The sequence below is a fragment of the Lampris incognitus genome, chromosome 2 (assembly GCF_029633865.1).
Source record: "Lampris incognitus isolate fLamInc1 chromosome 2, fLamInc1.hap2, whole genome shotgun sequence".
NCBI lineage: Eukaryota > Metazoa > Chordata > Actinopteri > Lampriformes > Lampridae > Lampris > Lampris incognitus.
Genome location: NC_079212.1, coordinates 102870033 through 102882074, shown reverse-complemented (window position 1 = coordinate 102882074; position 12042 = coordinate 102870033). Strand labels below are relative to the sequence as shown.

General features: G+C 40.8%; 1 protein-coding gene across 1 annotated transcript; it reads right to left on the bottom strand.

Annotated features, from left to right (window-relative positions):
* Positions 1 to 964: 964 nt before the first annotated feature.
* LOC130108006 (complement C1q subcomponent subunit A-like) lies at positions 965 to 8052 on the bottom strand. The gene is made up of 7 exons (XM_056274840.1): positions 7939 to 8052; positions 6494 to 6673; positions 4425 to 4601; positions 3907 to 3983; positions 2473 to 2592; positions 2066 to 2149; positions 965 to 1662 (listed from the first exon to the last, which is right to left on the bottom strand). The coding sequence occupies exons 2-7, from the start codon at positions 6660 to 6662 to the stop codon at positions 1513 to 1515; spliced, it is 777 nt and encodes a 258-aa protein (XP_056130815.1). The 5' UTR covers positions 6663 to 6673; positions 7939 to 8052; the 3' UTR covers positions 965 to 1512.
* Between the last annotated feature and the right edge of the window lie 3990 nt (positions 8053 to 12042).

Below are 12042 nucleotides of genomic sequence, written 5' to 3'. Positions count from 1 at the left end.
ATCTATCTATCTATCTATCTATCTATCTATCTATCTATCTATCTATCTATCTATCTATCTATCTATCTATCTATCTATCTATCTATCTATCTATCTATCTATCTATCTATCTATCTATCTATCTATCTATCTATCTAGTGCCATAATGCGTCAAGCTGCAGGCTGCATATTATTTCCTATTATGTTTGTACCGCCATCGCTGTGCTTTTATGTTGAACTGTGTGTTGCATTTTATGCCAGTGTTAATTTGTGCCACCTACTCACATCCCCTCTGGCGAGGTTCATATCAAAAAGAGTCCCATTAAATGTAGATTTCACTCATTTGTGATTGTGGGTTCTTCCTCTTTCCACCCTGTACACAAAGATACCTATTATTCCCTATATATATGAGGATGATGATGACGATGATGATGATGATGATGATGATGATGATGTGAATATTATACATAGATGTTCTTACAAAAATGAAACTCTTCCATATATACTGTTTAATACTTGGACAGTGGATAAAACTTGTACTTGAACTTGAAAAGTTGGAGAATTGGAGGAATTTGTTATAAGATGCCCATTGTTTAAAAGGATGGCAGGGGAGAAGGGGACTGGATTTAGGGAGAAGGGGGAGGAGGTTATGAAAGAGGATGAAATTCAGAAGGAGAGTAAACAGGAGAGAGGTAAAGAGAAGTAATGTTTTTGAGGAACGTGAGGAAGGCTGAGGTCATGGCCGGTTGGGAAACATGCAAACTGGGTCTAAAACCCGTTTGACTCTGCCATAAGTTTCTATTCTCAAGTGTGCTTTGTCCTCCTGTGTGTTGCCGGGTGTGAAGCGTTTATACAGAATATCCCTTCAATTCAATGCATTCATGATGCATTTCACGACCTGCGTGGCTGCATGCCCCCCAGTAAGGAAGTGCTGATTAATCATGATTATCTAGTTGTCTGAGAAAAGTAAGAAATTCCACACATTGCCAGGTAACTTTATTACAACAAGCATATGAAAAATGTGCAATTGCGGTATAATTATTCTATCAAAGCTAACATTTAAAGGTTGCATACTCAGTGTTGGAACTGCTATCAAAGCCATTCATACAGCAGTTTACAATTTCAAACACGCAAAAGCATCAGTTTGAAAAGAAAAGGCAACTATTGTGCTTTTTGCAACTGACGATCATATGAAATGTGGGAAATGTAAGACAGAAAAAGAAAAAGAAAACCCAATAAAATACATGTGGAGCATTTGTCACTCTTAGATGTTCTACATTTTCCATCCAATTCTTATTTGTAATTTCCATTCCATAACAAGTGGAGCTCTTTCCATCATTCTTTTTTCAGGGGAATATTTACTTTTTGTGCAAGGCACTGCAAACATACCGGGCCACGAGAGAGAAGATAAGACACTGAACAGGTAGGTGGACGAACCTCAGGAATTAAACAGGAAGTAGAATTTTGTATCCAGACCTCATGTTGTGCATTTTAACTGTTTGGACGATGAGGACTATAGCATTTTTCCTATGCCTAGCTGGATTCAAAAAGCAGGAAGCCATTAAAGCTGATCTGTTTATCGTTTTTGTCATTTTTCACAGAGTCTGGTTGTCGGTCCTTGAAAGCCTCCAGCCACACCTTCTGCCCCCCGCGCAGCTGTAAAACCGCTCCCCCAGACAGCACCTGACAGGGAGACACAAGCCCTCATTTAAATTGGACAAATTCACCTTGGAAAACAAAAGTTGCCCAAAGATATCTAGGTTAATCTTTTGAAATGTCGAGTAATTCCATCTATTCAAATAGTATTATTTTTTGAGCGGGCGGCACATCTAAGAGCGAAACCCCATAACCCTTATTCATCAAATCAATTCCTTAGTATTAACGCCAAGTAATAACTGGCATCCAGTCATAATTTACGAGGCACTATAGCTATCCCAGCAGGCACCCAAAAAACACTGTTCTTGTTTGTGACTGCTGCTTTCTAATTATTTTCACATCATAAACTCCTTCTTCACTTGTGGGTACCTTTTTTCTCTACTGCTGAAAACTGCAGAGAACCTGTGGCACCTCTGACGCCCAGACTGACCTGTTTTGAACGTCTGTTATTGAAATCACAGAATCCAATGGGGTTTTCCAGTGCTTGACTCTTCAGTCGCAGACACATGCTGACCTGATGATAGTAATAATAATAATAATGACAATGAGAAGAAGAAGAAGTAAAAGAAGACAGAGATGAAGCCTTAGAATTTCCTCTCATTAACATAATAATACCTTGAACAATAAACCTCATTATCATCATTCCTATCACAGACAAACCAAGACAGATTTGTCTGGTGTTTAATTTGGCACATCATCCAGTTCATGACCGCATTCATAGGTTTTAAGTTAATGCTGGATATAAGTTTTATCTTCTTATATCTTTGTTTCTAATTTCCTGGAAAGCTTGGATTTCTGATTCGGTACTGATTATTATTATTTATTTATTTTTTTTACCTTGGACATGGCATTGAAGACAAAGTAATAGACGCCAGGTATGCGGCAGGTGAACTCCCCTGTGTTGATGTTAAAGTGTGAACCTGGTTTGTTAACGATGGCACTCTGGAAGGTGACCCTCTAGTTGGGAGTACAATGAATGTGAAAATCACACACATGCACACAAAAAAAATTACTACAGTCACACACTATAATGACGGCAATGATGGAATTGATGATGAACCATACTGAGTACATATTACATTACAATCGTAACGTCAAAGTAAGAACCAATTTACCACAAAGAGAAATACACCATAAGGGATTTGTGTTGTTGACAGTCATGCAGAATCAGATATATATATATATATGTGATTCTGCATATATATATATTTATATATATAGCTGCTGATGAGTGCAAGACGCATAGCAGCTGATGAGTGCACAACACACGAAACAGGCCTGTACTGCTATGCATTAAAATCTTTTTTCCTGTATTCGTGTTAATATATATATATATATATATATATATGTATATATATCAATGCAGATACAGGAAAAAAAAGTTCTAATACAGTGCAGTACAGGCCTGTTTCGTGCATCACGCACTCATCAGCTGCTAAATATATATATATATATATATATATATATATATATATATATATTCCGCTCTTCATTAGTTGAGCACTCACAACACCATTGATGGTTTTGAAAAAAAAAACGCTATATATATTTTATTTATTTTTTGGGTGGGAGTGGATTTTCCCCCTTTTTCTCCCCAATTGTACCCATCCAATTACCCCACTCTTCTGAGCCGTCCCGGTTGCTGCTCCACCCCCTCTGCCGATCCAGGGAGGGCTGCAGACTACCACATGCCTCCTCCCATACATGTGGAGTCACTAGACGCTTCTTTTCACCTGACAGTGAGGAGTTTCACCAGGGGGACATAGTGCATGGGAGGATCACACTATTCCCCTCAGTTGCCCCTCCCCCCGAACAGGTGCCCCAACCGATCAGAGGAGGCGCTAATGCAGCAACCAGGACGCATGCCCACATCCGGCTTTCCACCCGCAGACACAGCCAATTGTATCTGTAGGGACGCCCAACCAAGCCGGAGGTAACCAGGGATTCAAACCGGCGATCCCCGTGTTGGTAAGCATGCCACCCAGGCGCCCTGTGCAGAATAATATTAACAATTGATGTAATATCACGTTACATGACATGCTGACATACATTGTACAGGGACAATAAGACCTGTAACAGACTAATACACCCCCATACTATATACTGATGAGTGTTACAGGAACACAGCACAGCAGCACATATGGATGATATAGGGACATCTTTATGTCTGCTTGGTACCAAAATATACAGACACCCATTTACTGGGACAACAGGACATCACATACAGCCAAAGGAGAAAATGTGGGACATGGAAAGATGAATGGGGTATACCTGGTTGTATGCAGGATAGGTGCTGATGGTCCTGATCACAGAGAATGCTGACTGAGATTGTTGGGAGGGGTTGGCAGCTAGAAAGAGAAGGTACAGTCTTAATACTAAAAAAAAACCCAAAATGTTTGATAAAACCTTAATGAATAAATGCATACACACATATTCAGATCCAGCATCTAGAAACTAGCGTGATGTGCTTCAGTGGTTGGTACATATGTTAAATGGCACCTTTGAACAAACATATTCCATGATGTTTTCGGGAATTTTATCATTGCCTGTATTGGTCGGAGCTTTTTTACATTATAATGATGCAAACCAATGTTGGCTTTCATTCATTTATCTTTGCATTTATTTAACATTTATTTACCAAGACCATCTAGTTGTGATGAAAGATTAAAAAAAATATTACTCCCAAGAAAGTAGCATGATAAAAAGCATTTAAATGTCAGGCAAACAAAATTGACCTGTAAGCTAGAAGTCCAATGGTAAACCCACAAGGTGAGGGATCACGAAATTACCTTGTGAGACTGCTCCTCCAGTACGGCCTTGGGGGCCTGGTATTCCAGGATCGCCAATCGGCCCTAAATCTCCAGCATAACCCTTAGGGCCCAGTTGCCCTTGTATGCCCTGTCTCCCAAAATCCCCCTTCATTTTAAGCAGGAGCTGTGGATCATTTGCACCTGGTGACACCGGAGCTGAAAACGGGGAGACAACACCACGTTGTTATAGAATATTGAACCTGTTTCTACTGACCCCTGATGTCTATAAGTAGAGTAATATGGTTTGTCTATTATCTATATGTTATGGGACATCTATTGTATAATATACCATACTGTCTACAAAGATTGATATGCACAATATTCTTCTCCCCCCTCCCTTTTTCTCCCAATTGTATCCGGCCAATTACCCTATTTTCCGTGCCATCCCGGTCACTGCTCCACCCCCTCTGCTGATCCGGGGAGGGCTGCAGACTACCACATGCCTCCTCCAATACATGTGGAGTTACCAGCCACTTCTTTTCAGCTGACAGTGAGGAGTTTTGCCAGGGGGACGTAGTACGTGGGAGGAGCCCGCTATTCCTACCAACTGGCGATTCCTGTGTTGGTAGGCAACAGGAGATATGTACAATATTCTTTCGATATGTAGAATGTTATAAATGATGTACTGTCTGTGTAAAGTGGTATGTTTAGTCGACAGCTCATAGTTTGTACATAACTTTTGTACATGTCTGTCCCTTTACCATGGGTGTCAGTATATACTGTTGAAATCTTCAAAACCTGAAGGGAAAATTCACAAATTTCCACATTTATTCCCATACATTGGTCCTTGGTAAAGCTCACTACAGGATTGCACCATTTCTGTCTGCTCGCTCTGGGTCACCTGGGAGTGCTGAGGGTATTTGCTTGCCAATGATGTTTTCAATGGGGATGACAGACTGATAAGAAATACAAACCCTTTCTCTACCTGATTCTCAGTTATGCCCCCGGCGGGGCATTAACAATGTACATTGGGCAGGAGTCCAGCTTCACTATGGAAGAGTTTGCAATGATACGCATTCACCTACTAAGACTCATTTAGATGGTTATAATTTTAACAAAATGCAAAAATGGCCAAGATGCACCAGTAGAGCACGAGGTGTGTGCGGTGTGTGTGTGTGTGTGTGTGTGTGTGTGTGTGTGTGTGTGTGTGTGTGTGTGTGTGTGTGTGTGTGTGTGTGTGTGTGTGTGTGTGTGTGTGTGTGTGTGTATAAAAACTGTCCACTAATCCCTATTGAAATAGAGTCCCTCCTTGTGTTGCCATGAATTTCAATCAAGGGCAGTTTCTTGTGGATGAACTGTGTGTGTGACAAGACATGACAGTTTTGCTTCACGTTTGGATATTTGGAAAGTGGGTTTCGGGGACTTTTTTCCCCCAAGATTTCCAAAGTGGAATGGAAATGTCAACCTAAGCCAGCAGGTCCTACACAACTGTACACAAATTTATATCAGTATTGATGACATTAACATCAGCAGTTAGGTTGTTTTTTTGTGCTATAATAAAACGTGTAAACTTGGCAATACTGCTCATGGTAAATTTCAGTGATAAAATGTGATTGGATTGTAATGTTACGTTGTCTGTCATCAGCTGCTTGATCTTTATAACAACACAAGATCAATGGGTGTGTCGGCTCTGTCATGGACTGGCAGCCTGTCCAGGGTATCGCCCCGTCTGCCACCCAGTGACTGCTGGGATAGACTCCAGTTGGGATAAGTGGCTTGGATAATGAATGAATGAATGAATGAATGAATGAATGAAGATCAATGGGGTCGTGCCCAGGCTCTTGTGGGCTTGGATCTCAGACGGCAGTGTTCACAATAAATTCTGGGTATTGTAAGAACAGCTGAATCTAGTCAGAACTTGACTTCAAGCAGGAAAATGGCATTTTCTCAGCCGATATTTGGTGGATGTGATTTTCTTTTTTCATCCTATAAATTCGGGTAATGACATAGCATCCACAGTATTGATGACAACATTTCCCTTTAAGATGTGGCAGTCAAACAACTAATGCAAGCATTTGGTAAAAATGATATGCTCGAACAAAATTTACCTGGCTCTCCTTTATCTCCCTTTACACCCAGCCACCCATCTCTGCCTGCACTTCCTGCTTCTCCTGGGCGGCCATCTTGTCCTTTGCAGGTAGACTGGCATTCACCTGGAAACAGTAGTGTGGCCACGCCCACCAGAACCACAGACCACGAGTAACCCGCCAATGGCATAGCAACAAAAGCTGTATGATAAATAACATCAACAATAATGATGGTACATTTAATAAAGATATTTTTATACAGCTTTTTTTCCAAAAGCAGTGTTTCAAAACAAGGTTAGGAAAGTAAAGAAAAACAAACAAAAAAAACACCACATGCATTATAAACAATTAATAAAGGACTACATCAAATGACCAGAATCTTCACAGCAGCATATTAAAAGAATTATTAAAAGGGCAGAAGACTGTAAATTCAATGCTTACATAAAGAAAGCAGCAAAAGAGGAAGTTTATCGAGGCGGTCGTAGCCTTGTCTTTACCTAAGGGTAATGCGGTACATAGGTTAAACCATGGAGATGCCCATCTGACCCTGACCGTAGGTCATTTCTTTTTTTAGTTTCAACGACAGTTTTATTTTTCCTTAAAACCGATTTCGAAGACATTTTGGCCGAAATTGAAATTATGTCATGTGCTGATGCAATTATAGGGCATGTAGACATGTTTACTGCTAAAACAATATGATTTAGGGTATAATAAAACCTCTTTTTTTTTTACACATTTCCCCTTCTATTGCTTTCAAACTATTCATTGATACTTTTTTTTAAGTAGTATTCGAGAGAGAGACAGAGGAAATGACATGCAACAAAGGGCCCCCATTGGACTCAAACCCAGGCTGCCGCGGTAAGAACTCAGCCTAATGTAGTATGCGCTCTACCAGGTGAGCCACTAGTGCACCTCTTACCTGTCTGATGTAAACTAATCATTTCTCATGATCGTGTTTCTTTTCTATTTAATCTCGTGTAAGGCCTGTTCCATTGCGTATTAATGTAAACATGTGATTTACTGATATTGTTTTAATGGTGTCTGAGAAGTCCAAAGGCTGACTATAAGAATTAATTGGATCATTTTTACAAATCGAACTAGCTGGTGTAATCCCACGGCTGTTTTAATAGCTGCCCCCTCCCACGCACACACACTCACAGTTCACACAGGGTTAATGGAAGGGTGCTGATAATGAACAAATTTAATTTTGCATAATGTATGATTCACTTAAGGCTAACACAATAATGGAGCAAAAATATTGCTAGTGAAAACCAACTTCTACCAAACTCTGGAAAATCTGGTCAGTTGGATCTGACCATTAATCTGATGAGGTGCAATAAATCAATGTAATGTAAACACAGCATGTCATAAACAGCCGTTGCAGTGGGAGACAATATTCAACATTTACAAACTAAAGTGAACTGTTTTGCCCGTATTAATTAATTCTCGGAGACATTTTAACTCACCAGTGTCAACGTCTTCTCCGGTGTCAATTAAGCACCCAGACAGCTTGAGTTTCTTCTCTTGGTCTTATTTAGTGATCAGTTCAAGAACTTCTTATTAGTCTCTGTCTCTCTGTCTCTGTCTCTGTCTCTCTCTCTCTCTCTCTCTCTCTCTCTCTCTCTCTCTCTCTCTCTCTCTCTCTCTCTCTCTCTCTCTCTCTCTCTCTCTCTCTCTCTCTCTCTCTCTCTCTCTCTCTCTCACACACACACACACACTAAATGCATCGTCAGTAAGGAAATGAAACTCGTGATGTGAGCAAGTTTGTAAACTCATTATACAGCCTCCATCTTACATTAACTAAGACAGGAGATGAAAAAAATATTGTTCTACACTTTGTTAACAAGATACCGATACGGCTACTGATAACAAGATACTGATAAGGAAATTATCCATTATCTGTCCGGATATAACACATATGTTTTGACATCTCAGCTTTACTACCTTAAAGAGTAACTAAACCCTAGAGCATATTTGTAAGTTGGCTGACGTCTACAGGTTAAAAACCATGTAAGGTTAAAAATATGGTGGGCAGTCTTGGTACTCTGTGATGTTAGCATAGCAGGATAAACACAGCTGCAGAATAACATTTTAATCTAATTTAATTTTTAATAACATTTGAATTTTTTTCAGAAACCGTCAACAGTATTGATAAAAGTGCTCAACAAATGAGGAGCAGAATATTAAGATCGATGTAGAAAAAAACTTTAATACATAGCAATACAAGTCTGTTTCATGTGTCACGCACAAAAGAAGCATGTACTGCTAAGTATTAAAGTTTTTTTCCTACATCTATCTATCTATCTATCTATCTATCTATCTATCTATCTATCTATCTATCTATCTATCTATCTATCTATCTATCTATCTATCTATCTATCTATCTATCTATCTATCTATACACACACACACACACACACACACACACACACACACATATATATATATATATATATATATATATATATATATATATAACTGTTAAAAGAAACACTCAACAGTAGGGAAAGTGCTCAACAAATAAGGAGCAAAATAATCCAGTGAGTCGAGTAAATTCTTTATGTGACAGTACAAGCCTGTTTCATGCCATAAGCAATCAACAGCTGTCATTAAATCAGTGAAATTTATTGAAAGTTGATGATTGCTTATGGCATGAAACAGGATTGTACTGTCACATAAAGAATTTACTTGAGTCACTGGATTATACATGTATGCACTTGGTGCATATTTCTTTTTGAGAGAAACCAATTGCAATGACAAATTTGTTCTTTTTAGTGATCAGATCCAAACAGCATACTTCATATCTCTATCAACGATATTGTCTAACACACATAATGCTGTCATGGGGTTACACATAATCCTCTGTTGTTAAACAATCAATCAACGAAGTAAACTACAGAAAATGTAGACAGGTTGGGTGGCACAGGAAAAAATGTTCTGGATGTTTCTGTCAAGTGACATCCTCTTTGAGAACCAAAGACTTAACTGAGTCAAGCTGAATCAGATTGTCTGTGAATGTTGCCATTCATCCAGGTCATGGTTATCCAAAGGAGTTGAATCGAGTGCAACTGGACTTGGTATATATCCGTGAAGACGTTTCGCCTCTCATCCAAGAGGCTTCCTCAGTTCGTGCCTTTCTGACTAGACCAAGCTAGTCTGACTGGCTGGTGATGAGACTCAGAATTTATCCTCTAGGAGTCGTTGTCAGAGCTTATTGATATGCGTGGCTCTTTGTGATCCGATGTTTACCAACGCCCGTCGCTAACAGAGCCATAGATATGAGTGGCTCTTTTGTGTACCGATGTCCAGCCGCGCCCGTCGCCATCGGAGCTATTGATTTGCATTTGTTTAGCAGCGACGATCGTTGGGGGTGTTAGTTTCGACTTCATTATTCAGTGGTCATGAGAGTGGTTGGAGCCGTTAGTGACCGACTGTTGTTCTTGGAGGCTAGGCTTCTTGAGTCTCCTGGGTAGAGATGAAAGGACGGCATTGTAAGTGGGAGATAGATGGTGACGCAGACCTCCTCCTCTGTTGAGGGATGGTTTTTCCAGTTTCGCATAGATGGCTTCCTTCACCCCTCTTTTAAACCATCTATCTTCTCTGTCCAAAATATGTACGTTGCTGTCCTCGAAGGAGTGTGTCTTCTCCTTTAGGTGTGGATAGACTGCTGAGTCTTGTCCTGAGGAGTTTGGCCTTCTGTGTTGGGTCATCCGTTTGTGTAGTGGTTGTTTGGTTTCTCCTATGTAATCCTCATTGCATTGTACAGCATACACCAGATTGCTTTTCTGGGTGTGTGGTACACGGTCTTTGGGATGAACCAGTCTTTGTCGGAGTGTGTTGCTCGGTTTTAAGTATACCGGGATGCGGTGTTTGTTGAAAATTCTCCTGAGTTTCTCGGAGACCCCAGAAACACACGGGATGACTGTGCTCTTCCTTCTGTTCCTTTTCTCCTCGTCGCTCACCTGGTTGGTCTTTTTGGAACGTGTTGCAGTTTTCACAAAGGTCCAACTGGGGTAGCCGCAGGTTTTTAAAGCTCCCCTCAGGTGTTTGTGTTCTTCTCATTGGGCCTGAGTGCTGCTGGGCACATTGTCAGCTCTGTGTTGCAAAGTTCTGATGACGCTCAGTTTGTGTTCTAGTGGGTGGTGTGAGTCGAAAAGTAGATATTGGTCTGTGTGTGTAGGTTTCCTGTAAACTCCCATGTGGAGGCTCCTGTCTTCCCCAATGTGGACGTCACAGTCCAAGAAGGGCAAACTGTTGTTCTTTCCATCTTCCCTTGTGAACTTAATGTTCTTGTCCACTGAGTTGATGTGTTTAGTAAACGTTTGCTCCTCTTGTGTTTGGATTTCGACCCATGTGTCGTCCACATATCTGAACCAGTGGCTCAGAGGTGTTCCTTTGAAGGATTCAGGGCCCTGTGTTCTACCTCATTCATATGTAAGTTGAATAACAGACGTGACCTCGCTATTCACCTGCATCCCAACCATGGAGGCTTTGGAAACTTTGAGGCAACGTTTGCTACGGGACAACACCTTCCACAATAGGACCAACCTCAGCCCAGACCAGATTTGCCAACTACTGGACCTTTGCCTGAACACTACATATTTCCAATTCAGGGGCCGGTTTTACAGACAGAAACACGGCTGTGCAATGGGCTCACCAGTATTGCCCATTGTGGCCAACTTATATATGGAAGAGGTAGAACACAGGGCCCTGAACTCCTTCAGAGGAACACCTCTGCGCTGCTTCAGATATGTGGACGACACATGGGTCGAAATCCAAACACAAGAGGTGCAAGCATTTACCAAACACATCAACTCAGTGGACAAGAACATTAAGTTCACAAGGGAAGACGTAAAGAACAACAGTTTACCCTTCTTGGGCTGTGACATCCACATTGCACTTTAAACCCTAATGCTCAAAGTAATTTAATAGATGAAGTAGGGTATACTCAATGTTTTCACAGAGTTCTACAAACTTAAAAATTTCAAGTTTGTGTGACATGTTCTTCCATGTTCTTCCTTTTTAAGTAACTTCAACTCATAATTTTTAATTGACTTGAACTATTTTTTTGAATTAATTAAGCAACGCTTAAACGTATTACTCATGCCAAACTTAAAATGACTAGGCCTAACTAATCACGTGGCACGACAATAGCGCAGCAGCGCCTATAGCCAATCAGAGAGTAGACAGTGAGGACTGGCCAATCAGAAGCAGGTATAGCGTTTCCCGCGCCCGCCCGAACAAAGCACGTGCTTCCATTCTGCAATCACCACAGAGAGTGTTCGTGAGTCTTTAGTGGCACCACCAGAAAGAGCAACATCTGGTAAGTCTACAACGTTCCTCTGAAAAGTGTAATCTAGCAGCATTAGCTAATTTAGCTGACCGTCTGCCAAATTTGCGCTAGCTTGGTACCGTCGATTATTGCTAGCAGACAGACAGCTAGCTATACCTCGGAGGTACCGTAACCTCGTGCGTTAACACTGCAGGTAGTAACGTTAGCTAGGTTGAGTCTTCGCATTTGCAAAAGGCTCGCCCGGTTCTTTGATTCAGGTCGACATAGGCAAATAAGA

Excerpts from the sequence above, each read along its gene's own strand:
- LOC130108006 (XM_056274840.1), bottom strand. The coding sequence starts at position 6,662 with ATGCCATTGGCGGGTTACTCGTGGTCTGTGGTTCTGGTGGGCGTGGCC. Across the intron at positions 3,984-4,424 it reads TGGAGGAGCAGTCTCACAAG|CTGCCAACCCCTCCCAACAA; the intron begins GTAATTTCGTGA and ends TTCTCTTTCTAG. Across the intron at positions 2,150-2,472 it reads TCTTCAATGCCATGTCCAAG|GTCAGCATGTGTCTGCGACT; the intron begins GTAAAAAAAATA and ends TACTATCATCAG.